This window comes from Oryctolagus cuniculus, chromosome 8, assembly GCF_051225735.1.
Source record: "Oryctolagus cuniculus isolate XC-2025 breed Fujian yellow rabbit chromosome 8, ASM5122573v1, whole genome shotgun sequence".
Lineage (NCBI taxonomy): Eukaryota > Metazoa > Chordata > Mammalia > Lagomorpha > Leporidae > Oryctolagus > Oryctolagus cuniculus.
Window position 1 is genome coordinate 81,217,664 of NC_142874.1, and position 22,732 is coordinate 81,240,395.

The 22,732-nt window shown below is 36.8% G+C and overlaps 1 protein-coding gene across 50 annotated transcripts in view; it reads right to left on the reverse strand.

Moving 5' to 3' along the window:
* ANK2 (ankyrin 2) overlaps nucleotides 1–22,732 on the reverse strand; it is a 676,765-nt gene that overhangs the window by 155,977 nt on the left and 498,056 nt on the right. For all 50 annotated transcript variants that reach the window (XM_089302912.1, XM_070047718.2, XM_089302907.1 and 47 more), the window contains one exon: nucleotides 22,376–22,474. In XM_089302912.1, coding sequence (XP_089159038.1) covers nucleotides 22,376–22,474 — 99 coding nt within the window. The remainder of the gene's footprint in view (nucleotides 1–22,375; nucleotides 22,475–22,732) is intronic.

Consider the following 22,732-nt stretch of genomic DNA (forward strand, 5'->3'; position numbering starts at 1 on the left):
GGTGTGGGGAGCAAACCGGACTGGGCTGAGTTGCTGGAGTTGGGACTTGTTCTGTGCATCTGCTCTCCCACAATATGGCGCTGGGAGAGAAGTAAACAGCTTCCGCACAGCTGCCTCCAGTTCAACCAATAGACTGTAGGACTTGCTACTGATTGGAGGAGGGCAGCGTACTCGGCGTGTGGGCAGCCGAGTTGGGATTGGCGGAGGAGGACTATAAAGGAGGAGAGAGACGGCATGCACCAGGAACATCTAAGGGGAACATCTAGCTGAAGGAACACCCGTGCAGCCCCCGAGAGACCCGGCCGGCGGTGTGCCGCTCCCCTGCGGAAGTGGGGAATGTGGCCAGGGGGAACTGCCCTTCCACGGAGGTGGAAGGGATAGTAGCCAACCCGGGAAGAACCAGCAGCAAACCCGGGGAGGGCCGAGCAGACGAAAGAACAGCGCAGGGTCCTGTGTCGTTCCTCCACGAAGAGGGGGAGCGACAAAAGGGAAATTAAAAAATTTCTTGAAGCAAATGAAAATGGAAATACACTGTACCAAAACTTGCAGAATACAGCAAACACAATACTAAAAGGGAAATTTATAGCAATAAGCACATTTATCAACAAAAAAGAGAGAGAAACATTTCCAGTAAACAACCTAATGGCACATCATGAACACAGAAAAGCTAAAATCTAAAATTCAAGGAAAGAAATAATGAACATTAAAACAGAAGCACATAAAATAGAAAAAAGGCACAAAGATCAATCAATCAATACATCTTTAAAATAAAATCTGATGCATAAAGTTCTTGACTCCAATGAAGGAAAACTGGGAGTTTGGCTTTAATGTTGTAAGGGTAGCTGTTAATTCTCCATAAAGGAACACAAGTATGTCCCACCCACTCCTAATTCTTCTGTTGATAATCAGATTTTTTTAAAAGATTTATTTTATTTATTTTGAAAGAGATACAGAGTGAGGGAGAGACACACAGAGAGATCTTCCATAACCTGGTTCACTTCCCAGATACTTGTAACAGCCAGCACTGGGCCAGGCTGAAGCTGGAGCTTCTTGTGGGTCTCCCAAGTGGGTGCAGGGGCCCAAGTACTTGGCCATCTTCCACTGCTTTCCCAGGTACAATAACAGAGAGCTGGATTGCAAGTGGAGCAGCCGGGACATGAATTCAGTGCACATATAGGATGACAGCATCACAGGCAGCGGTTTTACCTGCTATACCACAAAATCAGCCCCAATAATCAGATTTTAAACAAAAATTTTATTCTGGTTGCTCTGGCTGGATGTATTGATTTAAAAATATATGCCCCAAACACCAACTAGGTTGATCTATAAGATGTATTTTCTGAAATATGAATGCCGAAAATAATAATTTCCATGGCCTTTGAGATAATTTGATTTCAAATGACATTCTGTTAACAGGCCTGATTGTTCACAAGGCATTGCCATTGCCATTCAACAGGGTTCTTATCTTTCTGGCTAGAACAAGTTAATAATTATCAATTCTTCTAAGCACAGAATCAGGTTCTTTAGATGCTAACTTTTATAAATCTAAAATTAGAATTTGATCTGTCAATAAATAGTGCTTCCCCTTTCGGATGTTACAAAAAATTGTACCATGCACAGACTTTATGAATGCTTTCATTGTCTGAAATTACTGATGGACTTCTGTGGTTTGGTCTCAAACAGTTTGAAATTACAAAATCAATATACTGGTAAATTGCTTATGGAAATTTATACTATTCCAGTAATTTTTCTCTATAAATTGAAAGACTATGACAAATATTAGTAACAAAATAGTTTTACCAGAAATTACACACTCTACATATAAAATTGGAGCTTAAAAGGCTGAGACTTAAAATATATCAAGAAACTATCAGGAGCTGGGTTTAACCATTGAAAGAGAAAAAAAAATGGGATTTTTCTAAGCAAGGAGTTCTTTATTTCCAGTTTTCAAATATGTTTTTTCAAATGTAAGACAAGAAAAAGGACACCCACTGTCCTTATTAAGTCATATATATATGTAAATTTGTTAAGCAAATGTTGGGATTAAAAACGCAAGTTAATAAAAAAAACCCAGAAAATTTGAAAATCATTAAAGATAACACAAACAAAAAATGATTTTTTTTTAGTTGGTTGTTTCGACTACCAACAGTTCATAAAGCAGAGACTGGAACACATAGTATATATTCAATGAATACATTAATTTTTTTTTCCTAACCTTTTTCTAACCTTTCAGCTTTATGTCCAATGTTTCAAAGCTATGTTATGACAGGGAATACTTTTGTGTTGCTAATTAACAAAAATAAAAATTCTGCACAATATTTTCTTCACCTGTATCCACAGGTAATAATGATATCTAAGCTCCAGCGAAATTCCATTTAATAGTTCTTCAGAAATTTAAATAGATAATTAAATAATAATAATAATTGGAATAGTACTAATATTTACATTGCATTTATTACATGCCGGGTACAATTCTAAGCAGTTTACATGTACTAACTCATTTAATCTTTAGGTCAATACTATGTAGCAATACTATTATTCCTCTTTTACATAATAGGAAATGGAAGTGGAGAGATGGCATCACTGAGATATTAGGTGAAGCGCAAGGTTATACAAATAGTAAGTAATAGAGTAGGAGATCTTAACCACTAGTTGGTACTGCTTATTGAAGTCTATTTCTCTACATATAGTATTCCTGGATTATTAAACATATTACATTGCCTTTCCCCTCCTATTCAGGGGCTGGCACTGTAGTGCAGCAGGTTAAAGCCCCGGCCTGCAAGGCAAGCATCCCACATGGGTGCCCGTTGGAGTCCTGGCTGCTCTACTTCCAATCCCCTCCTATTTAGAACTAAAGCTGAATTTTTCCTACTTCTGTGTTTATCTCCACATAGTGACATCTTTATCCTCCTCTCTACTGAAAAGACATACCTTTGTTATTTTGCATTTTAATGTCAAGATTTTATTCTATCACTCATGTATTCTGTTATTCACTTCTTCAAGCTGATATGTCACTTAAATTTAAAATGTTAAAGTGGTACCATTTATAAGATTATACCAAGTTATGTTCAGAGAGCATACAGGAGAGTGTCCTGTGCATCAGACAGTCAAGGAAGTCTTTTGATGACAGCTGACTCGCATGTGTTCCAATTCCTAAAATCCACAATTGTAAAGAGCCACCACTGGCAAATGAATAGATATCTATTTTCATAATGATTCATGATATTTTGAAACCATTAAACAGAAAATATTTCCCAGTGAGTTAGAAAAAAACAGAAAATATAACTAAAGTCAGTCACGCAAGCACACTTTGATGAAACTTTAAAATGTGTTTCAAAAAAATCTAATCCCCTACAGCATATTTAGAGTCCTATTCTACCATTATTAGGTATGCATTTTACTACTTTGTTTCAGTACCTTAGCCTGAAGAAAATCTTGAGCACATACAATGAAAGAACAAGTCAGTAATCCTTGATATAGAATAAAGCCCACAGTGAGCTCTTCATAAATTAGTTAATGTCAAAATTAATTGATCTGTAATTTTAGATAATTTATTTCAAAAATTACATCTTCAAAAATTACATCTTCTCGGCCGGCGCCAGGGCTCACTAGGCTAATCCTCCGCCTAACGGCGCCGGCACACCGGGTTCTAGTCCCAGTTGGGGCGCCGGATTCTGTCCCGGTGGCCCCTCTTCCAGGACAGCTCTCTGCTGTGGCCAGGGAGTGCAGTGGAGGATGGCCCAGGTGCTTGGGCCCTGCACCCCATGGGAGACCAGGAAAAGCACCTGGCTCCTGCCATCGGATCAGCGCGGTGTGCCGGCCACAGCGCGCCGGCTGCGGCGGCCATTGGAGGGTGAACCAACGGCAAAGGAAGACCTTTCTCTCTGTCTCTCTCTCTCACTGTCCACTCTGCCTGTCCAAAAAAAAAAAAAATTACATCTTCTCAAAATGATATTTTTATCTTATCCATTAATATTCTTTTTTTTTTTTTTTTGACAGGCAGAGTGGACAGTGAGAGAGAGAGACAGAGAGAAAGGTCTTCCTTTGCCGTTGGTTCACCCTCCAATGGCCGCCGCGGCTGGTGCGCTGTGGCTGGCGCACTGCGCTGATCCGATGGCAGGAGCCAGGTACTTATCCTGGTCTCCCATGGGGTCAGGGCCCAAGCACTTGGGCCATCCTCCACTGCCCTCCCTGGCCACAGCAGAGAGCTGGCCTGGAAGAGGGGCAACCTGGACAGAATCCAGCACCCCGACCGGGACTAGAACCTGGTGTGCTGGTGCCGCTAGGTGGAGGATTAGCCTATTGAGCCGCTGCGTCGGCCCCATTAATATTCTTTTAAAAAAGATTTATTTATTTGAAAGAATGTCAGAAAGAGGGAGAGGGAAAATGGGAAGGAGAAGAAGAGAAAGACCAAGGGAGAAAGAGAGATCTCCCATCCACTGGTTCATTCCCCAAAATATCACAACAACCATGTCTGGGAAAGACCAAAGCCGGGAGCCAGGAATTCCGTCTTCCAAAGTGGGTGGTAGGGGCTCAGAGACTCGGTCCTTTTCTGCTGCCTACCCAGACATAGTAACAGGAAGTGAGACTGGAAGCACAGCAGCCAGCACTCCGATGCGGGATGCTGGCAGCTCAAGAGGTGGCTTAACCCACCATACCAGAACACCAGCCCCTCCATTAATATTCTTATTTCTTTTTCTTTTCATTGCATTGGCTAGAGATTGTGTGATATTTTAAATAGTACCACTAAAAAGAATTCTTTACTTATTACTGGTTTTAATATAAGATCTTATATTTGCAGTAGTTTTTAGTATATCTCCTCTAGAAACAGCTTGATATTACTAGTTAATAATTTTTAAAAGTCATTAAAATTTATAAATTTAAATACATCATGAATATTAAATACTAGATAAAATGTATATTATAGTGGAGAACTATACCGGCCCACAAAATACCACCAATTAGTCTTTCTCAAGACTTATTTTTGAGATAGCTCTTCAGATAGCATCTGCCTACTCATGTTAAATGGAAATTTATGGGTTAGAAAATATATGAGTTATAAAACTAACCCATATAGAACAAGGACATTGTGCATTTTAAAAATAAGAACTGGTTAATTCCTTTTCCATACCTTTAAACTTGTGATTTTAACTTTATTGATGCCTTTTTCTCCTTAAGATATCCTAATACACCAAAAAAGAGCTGGCATACCATTTTAATATCAGACAATAGACTTTAACACAAAAACTGTTAAGAGAGACAAAGAGGGGCACTATATAATGATTAAGGGTTCAATTCAACAGGAAGATGTAACTATTATAAATGTATATGCACCTAATTACAGGGCACTGGTTTATTTAAAAGATATGTTAAGGGACTTAAAGCGAGACTTAGACTCCAATACAATAGTACTGGGGGACTTCAATACTCCACTCTCAGAAATAGATCAACCAGACAGAAGATCAACAAGGAAACAGCAGACTTAATCGACACTATAGCCCAAATGGATCTAACAGATATATACAGAACTTTCAATCCTACAGCTAAAGAATTTACATTCTTATCACCAGTGCATGGAATCACTCTAGGATTGACCACATACTAGGCCACAAAGCAAACCTCAGCAAATTCAAAAGAATTAGAATGATACCATGCAGCTTCTCAGACCACAGTGGAATGAAGTTGGAAATTAGCAACTCAGGAATCCCTAGAGCATATGCAAACACATGGAGACTGAACAACATGCTCCTGAATGAACTCTGGGTCCTAGAAGAAATCAAAAGAGAAATCAAAAACTTTCTGGAAGTAAATGAGGATAACAACACAACATATCAAAACTTATGAGATACAGCAAAAGCAGTGTTAAGAGGAAAGTTCATATCAATAGGTGCCTACATCAAGAAATTGGAAAGGCACCAAATAAATAAGCTTTCAATGCATCTCAAGGATCTAGGAAAACTGCAGCAAACCAGGCCCAAATCAAGTAGGAGAAGAGAAATAATTAAAATCAGAGAAGAAATCAACAGGATTGAATCCAAAAAAACATCACAAAAGATCAGCCAAACGAGGAGCTGGTTTTTTGAAAAATAAAATAAAATAAACAAAATTGACACACCATTGGCCCAACTAACTAAACAAAGAAAAGACCCAAATCAATAAAATCAGAGATGAAAAAGGAAATGTAACAACAGACACCACAGAAATAAAAAGTCATCAGAAATTACTACAAAGAGTTGTATGACAGCAAACAGGGAAATCTTTCAGAAGTGGATAGATTCCTGGACAAATGCAATCTACCTAAATTGAACCAGGAAGACATGGCAAACCTAAACAGACCCATAACTGAGACAGAAATTGAAATAGTAATAAAGGCCCTCCCAACAAAGAAAAGCCCAGGATCAGATGGATTCACTGCTGAATTCTACCAGATATTTAAAGAAGAACTAACTCCAATTCTTCTCAAACTATTCAGAACAATCGAAAAAGAGGGAATCCTCCCAAATTCTTTCTATGAAGCCAGCATCACCTTAATTCCTAAGCCGGAAAAAGATGCAGCATTGAAAGAGAATTACAGACCAATATCCCTGATGAACATAGATGAAAAAATCCTCAGTAAAATTTTGGCCAATAGAATGCAACAACACATCAGAAAGATCATCCACCCAGACCAAGTGGGATTTATCCCTGGAATGCAGGGATGGTTTAATGTGCGCAAGACAATCAATGTGATACACCACATTAACAAACTGCAGAAGAAAAACCATATGATTATCTCAATAGATGCAGAGAAAGCATTTGATAAAATATAACAACCTTTTATGATGAAAACTCTAAGCAAACTGGGTATGGAAGGAACATTCCTCAATACAATCAAAGCAATCTATGAGAAACCCACCGCCAGCATCCTATTGAATGGGGAAAAGTTGGAAGCATTTCAACTGAGTACCAGACAGGGATGCCCACTCTCACCACTGCTATTTAACATAGTTCTGGAAGTTTTAGCCAGAGCCATTAGGCAAGAAAAAGAAATTAAAGGGATACAAATTGGGAAGGAAGAACTCAAACTATCCCTCTTTGCAGATGATATGATTCTTTATTTACGGGATCCAAAGAACTCTACTAAGAGACTATTGGAACTCATAGAAGATTTTGGCAAAGTAGCAGGATATAAAATTAATGCACAAAAATCAACAGCCTTTGTATACACAGGCAGTGCCATGGCTGAGAAAGAACTTCTAAGACCAATCCCATTCACAATAGCCACAAAAACAATCAAATACCTTGGAATAAATTTAACCAAGGATGTGAAAGATCTCTATGATGAGAATTACAAAATTATGCTGAGAGAAATAAGCCAATCCCAAAGGGACAAATACCACTTGTTCTCCTTGATAGGTGACAACTAACTGAGCACCAAAAAGGAAACCTGTTAAAGTGAAATGAACATTATGAGAAACGGTGACTTGATCAGCCCTCACCCTGACTGTTGATGAGCAACTTAATATGTTATCCCTCTTAGTATTTTTTTTTTGTTTGTTCTACTTAACTTTTGGTTGAATACTGTAATCAATACACAATTCTTCTTAAGTGCTGAAACTTAACTGAAAAGTGATCACTGTTAAATATAAGAGTGGGAAGAAGAGAGAGGAGAGACATGCAATTCGGGACATGCTCAAGCTGACTTACCTCAAACGGTAGAGTTAGAAACATACCAGGGGATTCCAATTCAATCCCATCAAGGTGGCATGTACCAATGCCATCTCACTAGTCCTAGTGATCAATTTCTGTTCACAATTGATCATAATGATAGGACTAAGAACCAAAGGGATCACATAAACAAGAATAGTGTCTGCAAATACTAGCTGATAGAATTAAAAAGGGAGAGAATGATCCAACATGGGAAGTGAGATACACAGCAGACCCATAGAATGGCAGATGTCCTAAATAGCACTCTGGCCTCAGAATCAGCCCTTAAGGCATGCAGATCCAGCTGAAAAGCCCATGAGAGTATTTCAGGCATGGAAAGCCAAGACACACTGGGGAAAAAAAAATACCTAAATGAAAGATCTCTGCGAGTGAGATCCCAGTGGAAAGAATGGGTCATCAAAGAAGGAGGTACCTTTCTCTGAAGGGAGGAGAGAACTTCCACTTTGACCATGGCCTTGTCTAAAAATGATCAGAATCAGTGAACTCAGGGGGCTTCCATAGCCTTGGCAGCTCATGACAAAAGCCTAGGGTGATTACTGAGACCATATAGAAGAGTGTCAATTTGTTAAGTCGACAACAGGAGTCACTGTGCACTTACTCCTCATGTAGGATCGTTGTCCTTAGTGTGCTGTACATTGAGATTTAATGCTATAACTAGTACTCAAACAGTATTTTTCACTTTATGTTTCCATGTGGGAGCAAACTGTTGAAATTTTTACTTAATGTATGCTAAACTGATCTTCTGTATATAAAGAGAATCGAAAATGAATCTTGATGTGAATGGAAGGGGAGAGGGAATGGGAAAGGGGAGGGTTGCGGGTGGGAGGGACGTTATGGGGGGGAAGCCATTGTAATCCATAAGCTGTACTTTGGAAATTTATATTCATTAAATAAACATTTAAAAAAAACAAAACCTTAAAGAAAGAAATAGAAGAGGATACCAAAAATTGGGAAAATCTTCCATGCTCATGGAATGAAGGAATCAATATCATCAAAATGTCCATTCTCCCGAAAGCAATTTATAGATTCAATGTGATACCAATCAAAATACCAAAGACATCCTTCTCAGATCTGGGAAAAATGATGCTTAAATTCATATGGAGACACAGGAGACCTCAAATCGCTAAAGCAATCTTGCAAAACAAAAACAAAGCTGGAGGCATCGCAATACAGGATTTCAGGACATACTACAAGGCAGTTATAATAAAAACAGCATGGTACTGGTATAGAATCTGATGGATAGGCCAATGGAACAGAATAGAAACGCCAGAAATGAATCCAAACATCTACAGCCAACTCATATTTGATAAAGGATCTAAAACCAATTCCTGGATCAAGGACAGTCTGTTCAATAAATTGTGCTGGGAAAACTGGATTTCTATGTGCAGAAGCATGACGCAAGACCCCTACCTTACACCTTACACAAAAATCCACTCAACATGGATTAAAGATCTAAATCTATGATCGGACACCATCAAATTATTAGAGAACATAAAAGAAACTCTGCAAGATATAGGCACAGGCAAAGACTTCTTGGAAAAGACCCCAGAGGCACAGGCAGTCAAAGCCAAAATTAAAAATTGGGATTGCATCAAATTGAGAAGTTTCTGTACTGCAAAAGAAACAGTCAGGAAAGTGAAGAAGCAACCAACAGAACAGGAAAAATATTTGCAAACTATGCAACATATAAAGGATTAATAACCAGAATCTACAAATAGATCAAGAAACTCCACAACAACAAAACCAACAACCCACTTAAGAGATGGGCCACGGACCTCAATAGACATTTTTCAAAAGAGGAAATCCAAATGGCCAACAGACACATGAAAAAATGTTCAGGATGACTAGCAATCAGGGAAATGCAAATCAAAACCACAAAGAGGTTTCACCTCACCCTTGTTAGAATGGCTCACATACAGAAATCTACCAACAACAGATGCTGGCGAGGATGTGGGGAAAAAGGGACACTAACCCACTGTTGGTGGGAATGAAAACTGGTAAAGCCACTATGGAAGCCAGTCTGGAGATTCCTCAGAAACCTGAATATAACCCTACCATTCAACCCAGCCATCCCACTCCTTGGAATTTACCCAAAGGAAATTAAATTGGCAAACAAAAAAGCTGTCTGCACCTTAATGTTTATTGCAGCTCAATTCACAATAGCTAAGAACTGGAATCAACCTAAATGCCCATCAACAGTAGACTGGATAAAGAAATTATGGGACATGTACTCTGTAGAATACTATATTGCAGTAAAAAAAAACAATGAAATCTGGTCATTTGCAACAAAATGAGGAATTTGGAAAACATCATGCTGAGTGAAATAAGCCAGTCCCAAAGGGACAAATATCATATGTTTTCCCTGATTGAGCACCAAAAAGGAAACCTGTTGAAGTGAAATGGACACTATGAGAAACAGTGACTTGATCAGCCCTTGTCCTGTATGTTGATGAACAACTTATACTTTATCCCTTTTAGTATTTTTTTGTTCTACTTAATACTATTGGTTGAACTCTGTAATTAACACAAATTATTCTTAGGTGTTTAAATTTAACTTAAAAGTGATCTTTGTTAAATGTAAGAGTGGGAATAAGAGAGGGAGGAGATGTACAATTTGGGACATGCTCAGGCTGACTTGCCCCAAATGGGAGAGTTAGAAACATGCCAGGGGATTCCAATTCAATCCCATCAAGGTGGCATGTACCAATGCCATCTCACTAGTCAAAGTGATCAATTTCAGTTCACAACTGATCATAATGATAGGACTAAGAGTCAAAGGGATCACATAAACAAGACTAGTGTCTGCTAATAATAACTGATAGAATAAAAAAGGAGAGAAGGATCCAACATGGGAAGCAGGATACACAGCAGACCCATAGAATGGCAGATGTCCTAAACAGCACTCTGGCCTCAGAATCAGCCCTTAAGGTATTTGGATCCGGCTGAAAAGCCCATGAGAGTATTTTAGGCATGGAAAGCCCAGACATTCTGAAAAAAAAACAAAAACAAAAACAAAAACAAACAAACAAACAAAAAAAAAACACCTAAATGAAAGATCTGTGAGAGTGAGATCCCAGTGGAAAGAATAGGCCATCAAAGGAGGTACCTTTCTCTGAAGGGAGGAGAGAACTTCTATTTTGACTATGACCTTGTCTAAATAAGATCGAAGTCGGCGAACTCAAAAGGCTTCCATTACCTTGGCAACTCATTGCAAGAGCCTAGGGAGATTACTGACGCCACAAACAAAAGTGTCAATTTGTTAAGTCAATAACAGGAGTCACTGAACTTACTCTTCATATAGGATCTCTGTCCTTAATGTGTTGTTCAGTGTGAATTAATGCTATAACTAGTACTCAAACAGTACTTTACACTTTGTGTTTCTGTTCGGGTGCAAACTATTGAAATCTTTACTTAATATATACTAAATTGATCTTCTGTATATAAAGATAATTGAAAATGAATCTTATGGGGTGGGGAAAGCCTTGTAATCCATAAGATGTACTTTGGAAATTTATATTCATTAAATAAAATTTAAAAAAAAAGAAAATGAATCTTGATGTGAATGGAATGGGAGAGGGAGCAGGAGATGGGAGGGATGTGGGTGGGAGGGAAGTTATTGGGGGGGAAGCTACTGTAATGCATAAGGTGTACTTTGGAAATTTATATTTGTTAAATAAAAGTTAAAAAAGATATCCTAATAAAATATTATAAACACTTCAAAAATCATTTTGTTACTATATAATAAGCAAATATAAACAGTATACTTTAGATTTATAATATTTTATTTAGAATTCTGAAAGTGATTTGCAAAATAATATTTTATTAGACCACATCCTGTTAGTAGACTGTCAATTTTCATCATGTAAAATAACTAGGTTGAGAATTCTAATTCTTTTTTCCATGAGATTAAACCATCTGGGAGATTGATGTCTGCACTCTAAGTGTCCTCACTATTAAATTACTTACAGGCCTATTGGCATCTGTGTGTTTAGGTTAGTGTAACTTCGTGTACCCAAATCGACAGTATTCTAAGAAGGATGAGGAGCAAGCCAATTACACAGACTGTTCCAAGAATATGTAGCTGTGGGCACACAGAATGGGTGGTCTTGCATGGATTCTCTATCACTGAATTTAGTGATCATGACGGATTATAGTCACTGAGTTCTCAAAATTGCCAGGCATTGTTTGTGGATCAACCTTCCAATAACACTTTGAGGGAGGTACTATTATTATTATTAGCCCCCTCTCAGAGGTGAGGACACTAAGGTATGGTTATTTAAGTGGAAAGCAGTAGAGTTGGGATATGAACTCTGCAATTGACAACCTGGATTGACAGCTTGAATTCTTACCCATTTCACAATGCTATCTCAGGCACTATTGAAAGGGATCAAGGCAGTTTTGAAGTCTTAAAAATTTCTCTCTCATTGATGTAAGAGTAGAAATAACCAGAGGGTTCCAATTATTATACTTGAGTAACTACAGTTAACAGGAATGTGTTGACATGCAAATTTGCTTTCTAAGTTCTGTCAATTATTGAGCACTGCATATCTTCCCAATTAAGAAAGCAAATTCATATTAAAAATACAGATTAGAGTAAAACTTTAAAAAGATCTATTAGTAATTATACCAAATATAAAAGATTTTTTGAAAAAATTAATATAGATTCTAAATTTTATCTTTTGTGTGCAATTATGTAACATCAATATTTGGGATATAAGCAAAATTACTTTGGGTCCATGGGTAGTTTCTAATTTTCCTTTCTATAAAATGCAGAAAATAATGACTGATATTCATGCAAATTAGGTATTGAGCAATAATGAAATATTGTCAATAAATTTGTCTGTGTCTCTAAGGGTTTTAAACATATGTACCAGCCGACGCCACAGCTCAATAGGCTAATCCTCCGCCTTGCGGCGCCGGCACACCGGGTTCTAGTCCCAGTCGGGGCACCAGATTCTGTCCTGGTTGCCCCTCTTCCAGGCCAGCTCTCTACTATGGCCCGGGAGTGCAGTGGAGGATGGCCCAAGTGCTTGGGCCCTGCACACCATGGGAGACCAGGAGAAGCACCTGGCTCATGGCTTTGGATCAGCGCAGTGCGCCGGCCGCGGTGGCCATTGGAGGGTGAACCAACAGCAAAGGAAGACCTTTCTCTCTGTCTCTCTCTCTCACTGTCCACTCTGCCTGTCAAAAAATAAAAATAAAAAAAAAATAAACAAGTGTACCTAGAAAATTTCATTAAGGAATTATATGATGTAATTGTTTATAAAGCATCACAATATAGTATAAAGAGAATTTAACTGCTTAGAAAACAATTAAAAAATTATTACTTTCAAATAAGGTCATAATAGCTGGGGCTTGGGAAAGAAGAATGATCCTCCTTGTTACATACTTTTGTATTGTTTCAATTGCTTAAAATAAGAATATAGGGGCAGGCATTTAGAATAGTGGTTAAAATCCCAGTTAAGAGTACATGAGTTTGACTCATGGCTCTGGTTCCTGATTCCAGCTCCCTGGTAATGCAGACCCTGGAAGATTGCAGTGATGGCCCAGTCATTGGGTTCCTGCCACCCATGTGGAGGACCCACATTGGGTTCCCAGCTCCCAGAGTTGGCCTGGCTCAGCCTCAGCTTTTGTGGGAATTTAGGGGGTGAACCTGCAGATAGGAGCACTCTCTCTCCTCCTCTTTTTCTCTCTGCTTCTCAAATAAACAAATAAATAAAATTGAAAAACTAGACTATATTTGTGCATTACTTGTAGACTTAAATAAATAAATAAATGGTCAGGAAGACAGAAAAATACTCAAAACATATGGAGTATTTAATATATGGAGTATTTAACCCAAAGACAGAAATCACCACTATGAGTTTGGGGAAGATATTTGACTCTGTGGACTTCAGATGCCTGTAAGTGCCAAGGATACAATGTCTGTGATATCTATCTCCTTCCAGTTCTATAGTACTATAATAACAATGAGAAGCATAATATGCACAGAACATAAGAAATTCACACTTCCAAAATAAAATCAAAGATGTAAGAGTTCAAGCATAAAAGACTTCAAAATAGTTAAAACACCATCCTCAGTGTTGGCCTTTATGTTTGACTTTTTTTTTATTAAAATATCAACACAATGCTCATTTAGGAAGTGAATAGCTTTTCAAACAACTTCAGAAAATTGAAGAAATACCGAAGTATACATCTAAGAAGTCGTTGAATGTGAGACCTTGTTCTTAAATTCAGATTATTTGATTATTAATCAATGCCACAGTAGAGGAATAAAGGAAAAAGAAAGGCTACAACCAAAATCATGACAGCCTGTCCATTTACTAAATATTTGTGTTATGAATAGGAACAATAAACAAATTCATGACCTTTGGGATGTTTACATCCATGCAAAAATCAATTTTTAATCAGAGATTATATTGCATGTTAATAAAAGTTCCAAATCTCTGATCTGTTTAAAAGTTCTTGATATAGTTAAAAAGTTTTGATTTCTTTCCTCATCTTTCTTTGTCATTAGTTAAGTTCCTAATTATCTTTAAGCTATCCTCATAGGTTTTACTCTTCTTTTTAGGCTTTTTTTTTATGACAGTCTTTCCTTAAGAATGCAAACATAGATTTTCTTGTGTTCTTACTCCTAAGAATCAATAAATCTAATGAATAGGGAGCAGAAGTAATTCAGGATATAAGACATCAAGAAAAAACTGACCAAGTGCTTTCCTCAAAAAAGCCTTTTCCATCTCCCATCTTCATTCGCACTGGGCCCAGGATAAACATCTTACAACAAAATTCTTAATATAACTAACAGTCTTGTAGGATCTGGCTTTTTCTCTCGGGCCTCTTCTCACACATTTATTTCTCCTTGATGTTTTAGCTTCCCAATTCCCCATTTCCCATAGGCTCTTGCATATATGATTTCATTTTCTCCTAGCACCCTTCACCTCTTCTCACCCCTGATTTGCATATCAATGCCTTCTTTCCTTATAGGGCTGTTCAGTCATCATTCCCCAGGTCTTCCTCCACCTCTTATTGTTATAGCCCTGAAAAACATTAGGGAGCACATTTTGGATATCAAAAACTGAGTATGTGAGTGGTTACTTTTATCTTTTGCTATTGGCAATTTTATTTGGTGTTGTATATTTATGTTTGTTTTATTTTGTTATACTTTCCTTGAAGAATCATCATTTTCCTTCCCCATGATGTCATCTAGCATCACACTGTTGCAGAATGTGCCATGAGATGTGGGGTGAGAGTCTGACCACTACAATGCCATGTCAACAATTTACTGCCAGAGCAGCTTACCCCTCATTTTAACTCAGAAGGAGGGATAAAGAAAAATATTTATGTGAAATCTGAACAGAAACTGAAGGCCACCTTTGCCATTTACTTTTACAAGTCTTAGCAGACCACAGATTTAGTCCCTTTAAAACACAGTGATATTGGACTTGCATAGGCTTCTGAAGTGGTAAATGAGACATTTACCGAAGATTTCAGATTTGCTGACACTTTGTCATAATTCATTAGAATTTCATATAAAATGACAACTACCATCTACCCCCAAATAAAGTACAAAGAAAAAAATAAAGTATAAAGACAAAAAAAGTATAAAGACAAAATACAATGGTATTGATTTTGCTTCAAAAGTCGAAAAATTGCTTTATTCTATTCTAAATGAAAACACAGTATCTTGTCTTTTCAGATATGTACACATATGTGCTTGCATGTGTGTGTGGGGTGTGGGTGTGCTTACTTAGCAGACTATGATTTTTAATGTTGGAGTTCTACTGGAATAGGGGAGAGCAACACCTTTCTAGACAAAATTTTAAAGACATGAATTATAATTTCTCCTAGCATACTGGAGGCTGGAAAGTTGGAGAAAGTATATTTCCTTTAAGCTGGAGTGCTGAAGAACACTGATGTTCTTACAAATTGTTAGTTACCCAATACACTGACTTTCACAGTCATAAAGGTAACACAAATGTCCTGACTCTTTCTTATTCTTGTCCAAATTTAAGTTCCTGCTTTCATCTAAACTTCAGAACACTTATAATACAAACAGTAAGGTACCTACTATAACAAAAGCCAAGACCTTTATTAAGAAAGAAAAAAAAAGTATGTATGGATTTGTGGAAAAAAGCCTGAAGATAAAACCTTTTTTGGGAATTGAACCATAGATCCATTTTTATACTGAGTGTGTGTGTGTGTGTGTGTGCGTGCTGTGCCACAGAACAGAGTGTTCCATTATGAGTTTTTGCTTTTGAGAGCCAAGGATGTCTCTAAAACCATATGGAAGCGATTCAGGGTGATGGGCATGCTGGCCAACCATGTAGGCTTTCTTCCTCTTCATAATCCAATTCAAATTGTGACAATGGGTTGGAGCCAAAAAAGAAAAGATTATTGGAAACTAAACCTAAAAAGGCAATAATTATTGCATACAGTAGGTGCATGCGCCCCCAAAATTCTGAGGGTGTAACCAATGGTGACACTTTTGCAACTGCCATTAATAGTCATGATCTGTGGAAATCTAAAAGGTAATAAAATAATAGCTTAATCACTTTTGAGTTGCTAATTGAAAAGCCTTTTTTTGGAATAACACTTTCAGGACTGAAAGAACAAAAAGTATTGATCATAGAACAAGCAAAAAGAATTAGAAAAATAGAAATTAATTTTCAGTAAAATGTGATATCAAGAATACGAAATGAGAGCGCCTTATTTGAAATTATTTTCCATTAAAATAAGCTGAAGAGAAAAAGATCTCTGCTTCTAGAGTCTACAAAAGAACTATAACAAAAAGAACTCCAAGAACAAATAAAAAGAATGTAGAGATGGGTAAGAAAAATGAATCAAAGAAAATAGCATAGAGCATACTTCAGAAATTATATTTCATTTTTAGACTTGTTAACAACTGTGTTTAGGTAAAGAATAGCCCAAGTGAATGAGCGGTTCCAGGAAGCTGACAAGGCACCTGATCCCTGCATTCACTATTTGCCTGGCTGTTGTGACATGTTTTTGTTACCCTAGCAAGTCCACACTTAGACAAGCAGAGAGTTGATGGTGTTTAGCTCAGAGATTTGGCTCTTATGGGAGGTAAGCCAGGGTTTGGACTTCTCTAGAGGAGGCAGAAAGTGTAAAAACAATTTAATTGAAAACTGTGAACTATGCTGACAATTACTTGCAAGGAAAGTGCCTGTCCATACCAAATAAACATGGGTTTGTGGATCCATCATTAATTGATGATAAAACCTTAGTTTTCATACTCGTGCCTTAAATTTCTCCGCACCTAAGGTCAGAATAACCACTGCTAATCCATATAACTATAAAAAGAGAATAAAATTAAAATAACAAATTTAAGCACACATTAAAATTAGTCTTGGGGTGAGCATATAGCCAAGCTGTTGAGATGCTGATTAGGATGTCCACAATCTCTTAGGAATGCCTGGATTTGGCTTTGGATTCTGGCTCCGTGACCCAGCTTCCCACCAATGCAGACACAGGAAGGCAGCGCCTTTTTCTAATAAATTCACATTTTCCTAAAGGTTGAGCAGCTTTATTATGCACAACCTCTATAATTTTGCTTAGTTCTGTTATGTACAAACAATGCCTGATGTAGAATCTAGTTTTCTTTTTAGTTTTTAATTGTGGAGAATATACATAACCCAAACCAGTTTGCTTTGTGAAAACAAACAAAAAAAAAAAATAGGAATTTTAATGTAACTTTGCTTTACCGTAGAGGTCATTCTCATTTAATGAATCTGTATTTAAAGAATATAATAAAGACCCAAATAAAAATATTCTCCTGTGGGAATTAAAAGTCATATTTTTGTAGAGAAATTTAAACAGGGGAAATATTAATGCCAGATTTTCTCAGTAGTAGTAGCAAAATCTTTCTTTTCAAAAGATCCATAATGTTTACAGTTCATAAATAATACTGAGTGAAAAATTTCCACCTAAAACCTTTTGTATGCATTCACTCAAGAGAATCAACTTATTTGGACCTGAATAGAGTATAAGTTAGAACAAAAATAAATTCTAAAAATTATTCTTTGATGTCTGTAGAGAAAGTATAACTGTTATGGGAACTATAAGAAGCAATGCTACCTGAGAATGAAGTAAATAAACCATCTGAGTTTTAATTTGTTATTAATAAATCAATAATGTATACAATGCACTAGAGACAGTGCCAAGTAGTCACCATTATCACTTGTATTATTAGTAATATTAATGTCTACTGTTGGGAATGATTGGAATATGCAACAAAATGAATACTTATACATGAAGAGGACATGTATGTTTGGATTCCAATCATATATGAGCAATGTAGTGGGCAAAATCCTAAAACAACAAAAAAATGAGGAAAATATTATCTGCACTCAAATATCCAACTCTGAAGAAACTACATACATTAAACAATAAACCTGAGATGGGCAAATGTGAACAGACAAAAAAATCAAGAGGAAGTGCTACAAATAGTTAAAGGAACTCATGACTCAAAGAATACTTTAAAATACTTTCATGGTATTATTTCATTAATAACAACATGAAATTGGAACAATTTTTAAAAGTCATTTCTCTGAGTCAATTAGATTTGTGTGTTATAAAAGTAATCAAACAAATGCCTCATAACAGATGGACATCATTCCTACATCACTCAGGCCGAACTGTTTAAAGATGTTAAGGTACCTAGTCAAGATTTTCCACAAGAGCCTGTTTTTAGAAAGCAAGCAACCATTCTTGGAGCAAGTAACATTTGTTTAGTTACCCAAATTTGACTTCTGGCCCCATCATTCAACCAAAACAGTTTCCACTGTGGTCCTGATGAGACCTCCATGCCGCTGAATCCAAGAGTCCAAAGGACCAAGTCAGAGAGCTACATGGTCAGGGGCATTACTGAAAACCACATTTTTCATGATTATTATAACAATACATAATTCCATTTAAAATATTTGAATTGATCCTGCTGGTGTTCTGAACTCCTCACGAATTAAGGACATCGCTGACCAAATTTGGGCTCATGTCATGTGGAGATAAGCCTCACATGGCTCTCATAGTTTATGTAAAGAATGCAGAAAAATCAATAATGTGTACTTCTCCATAACATAAGGACTACAAAATCTTTATTGAACATTTATTCCTTGGAGCTTTTTGGAAAGTTTCTTACTTAAATCAAAAATAACTTTAGTGGCCCATTTCCAAATTCCTCAAAGGCAAAGTACTATGCAACTGCCAATGTTCTTATAATTTCAGACTACCCTGATTTTAGTGCCTTGAATGATATTCTTAGAAATATGCAGAAGGAGGTATATTTGAGTACAAAATCAGAATTTATGTTATACAATTAGGATTCCTACATTCTTTTTCTGGTTTCCAAAATAAATGACAGTCCAATTGCTGTAAACATGTCTTCCACTCATCAATCTGACACCCAGTATTATCACATAAAGAAATCAATACTTTATATAAGACAGAGCTGGGGGGTATCAATATGAGATAGGACTCAAATTATTCCTCAGTGTCACTAAAACGATATCTTCAGGGGTCTGTTTATATTCAGATGCAAAAAAATCAACCTGTATAAACAAACTCCTCTATTTTAATTTTAATCACTGAATCATAATATATTCTAAGTAAAAATATTTTTGTTAATTTGTTATGATGGCTACATAAATTCAATATATCAAATAATATCATAGGTCTTATCAAATGACTTATGTATTTAGAAAAATATACTAAAATTTGATAATTAGTTCATTTCACCCTATAATATAATTACAGTAAAAATCAGCTTGAAACTATTTGTCAGGATCCCTACAATGTAAATCTTAAATTGGGCAAATATTAAACAGCACAAGTAAGGACTGTTCTAAACTCTAAACCTTAACTTTTAAGATCTGTTACAGGGGCTGGCGCTCTGGTGTAGCAGGTAAAAGCCGTTGCCTGCAGTGCCGGCATCCCACCTGGGTGCCAGTTTGCATCCCGGCTGCTCCACTTCTGATCCAGCTCTATGCTAGGGCCTGGGAAAGCAGTGGAAGATGGCCCAACTGCTTGGGTCCCTGAACCCATGTGGGAGACCTAGAAGAGGCTCCTGGCTCCTGGCTTTGGATCGGCAGAGCTCCAGCAGTTGCAGCCAATTGAGGAGTGAACCAGCAGATGGAAGACTTCTCTCTCTTTCTGCCTCTCCTCTCTCTGTGTAACTCTGACTTTCAAATAAATAAATAAATCTTAAAAAAAAATCTATTAGAATCTGGCATGATTATGACCAAGAGAAATGACTTTTTGACTCTGAATGAAAACAAACCACTGATTAAATGGTTTTAGCTTATTCTTGAAACTCTCCAAAGCATTTAAATTTCCAATAACCATTGTGAAATAACTGATAACATATATTTTAACACACATTTACTTTGCAGTATTTGTCACCTGTCAACTCTTATGACATCACTATTTTGTTAATCATTTTGAGAAAAGGAGCTATACTCTTAGGTATAAACAGCACCAATATATGTGGATTTCCTGTCAAAGTAGAGAGACCCTTCTAGGAGCAATTGACTTTTTTTTTAAAGATTTATTTATTGGAAAGGCAGAGTTACAGAGAGGCAGAAGCAGAGACACAGAGAGAGACAGATCTTCCATTCGCTGGTTTATTCCCCAGATGGCTACAAGGGCCAGAGCTGAGCCAATCTGAAGCCAGGAGCCTGGAGCCTCCTCTGGATCTCCCACATAGTTGCAGGGGCCCAAGGACTTGGGCCATCTTCTGTTTCTTTCCCAGGCCCATATGGGATGCTGGCACTGTAGGTGGCAGCTTTTAGTCACTATGCCACAGTGCCAGCCTTATAAGTATACCGTTGATTTAAACATGGAGTTGAAACTACATTTAGCAAATCTTTTCTTTTTAATATTTTTATTTATTTGAAAGTCAGAGTAAGGGGGAGAGGGAGGGTTAGAAGGGGAGAGACAGAGAAAGAGATAAAGGAGAGCAAAGGATCTTTTATCCACTGGTTCACCCCCAAAATGCTTGCAACAGTTGGGGCTGGGCCAGGCCAAAGCTATGAGTCAGGAACTCTATATAGGTGCCCCATAGGAGTGAAAGGTACCGAAGTACCAGAGTCATAATTTGCTGACTCTCATGGTGCACATTAGCTGGAAGCTGGGTCAAAAGCACAGGTAATATTCAATTGTATGCACTCTAAAATGGGATAGGGATGTGACAAGTGGCAGCATGATACCTGCCTCAACACTCAGTGACTCTTACTACAACATCTCACACTCAAGCTTTCTCTCACATTCTCTAACGCAGTAGTTCTGCATCAACAGATGAGGTATCTCAGCTGATAATCACCTAAGGATTTATAAAAATGAAAATTCTCAGGTTCTACACCAAAACTGAAACAGAAACTCAATGGGCCCCAAAATATATTTCAACAATCCCTGCAGATGATCATGCTGCAGGCTAAGGGCTAAGAACCTCTGCACTAAAGTGAAAAGATGTTCTCCTGCTATAAAGAAAAGTTTTCTACTTATTTCAGAGTCGAAGATGGAAGCAAGTTTTTAGAATTCCATTTAATAAAGCTTTTAGCTTAAGGCATATTTCAACATATTCTAAAACACTGATGCTTATTAAACTAAAATTTGGGTTGTAAGGAAGGAAATGTGACTAATTAAAATAATATGATATTATAGAGATAAAAGCAGATAGTACCTAATCCATCATAATTTCAACATAATTTCTAACCTATGCCTTAAATAATTTTTGGGTCTAGAAATTGTATCCTCTGTATAGCCAGAGCTATGCGTATGTGGGGAATGAATGAACAACACAGCTAATACATTTTTCTACACAATGACCTTCAAAGGCAAACTGGCAAAGTTATCCCAAAGAACAGAAAGGAGTTGGTTTATTTTGTCAATATCCCCACTTATGTGATCTGTGTTAGCAGAAAGGCTAAAGAAAAACATTAACAAAAACTAAAAGAAATGGATTTTATTATAAAGACAGCTCAACTCCTACATACAAAACAGATATCAAGAGAAAAGTGTTGAGCAAAACAATATTTTCTTCAACTTTCCATATTAAAAAGTTCAGGGTCAAGTTTATAGTATAATTTGATGAAATAATTGTTTAAAATTTTTGTTAATTTCATTTTAAGTCCATATGTATACTGGTTATTATTGTGTGCAACATTAGCCTGTGGAGGTTAAATTTTCCTGTCTCCCTAAGCATTTTAGTAAAGCCCATATTTGTAGTGCGAGTTAACCAAAATAGTATGATTCCCACTTTAAAGTAGATTTCTCACTGGAATGTTAATCATTTGAAAATTTTCTAAATTTAAGGAGAGAAAATATTTTTATAGAACAAGATGAAACTAGTATGAATAATTCATATTTCACAGATGTTGCTGTCATAATGAAAAAATCACTTTGTATTATTTTTTGAACTATATAAACACAATCATAGACTTACATTTATTAAGTGTTCAGTTATATTAAAGGGGAGATTATAATATGTCAAAAATAAGAAATTTCATCTCATAAGCTCATAAAATACTTGTCTAAAATAAGTGAAGGAGCATTTATAATAAACTTATCTGCCTAACAGCTAGCTAAACCCATTACATTAACTTCACAAACTATTCTAATTTATATGTATTTACATTAGATAATCTGAATGGAATACCTGAGACTGTGCATTAATATTGGCTCCTTCCTTAACAAGAACCTTCACAACTTCTGCTTGTCCAGCCAAAGATGCGATGTGAAGAGCAGTGTTTCCCTTCTGTTTGGGAGAAAGAGGAACCATTAAACATTTCCAAATTTTGCAAAAATCAAAACATGTTGGCATTTTCAACTTTGCTGGTTACTTCAACTAGTTAAAATCTGTCATTATATTAAGATTGCAGTGCACATTGCGGAAGCTATTTCTCACCATAACAAATCTGACCATTTCATATAATGTCTTTTTTTTATCATTCACAATACTTATGCAGTGAAAAGAGCCTAGAATGACGAAATTCTTTGTGAACAAAAATAAAAT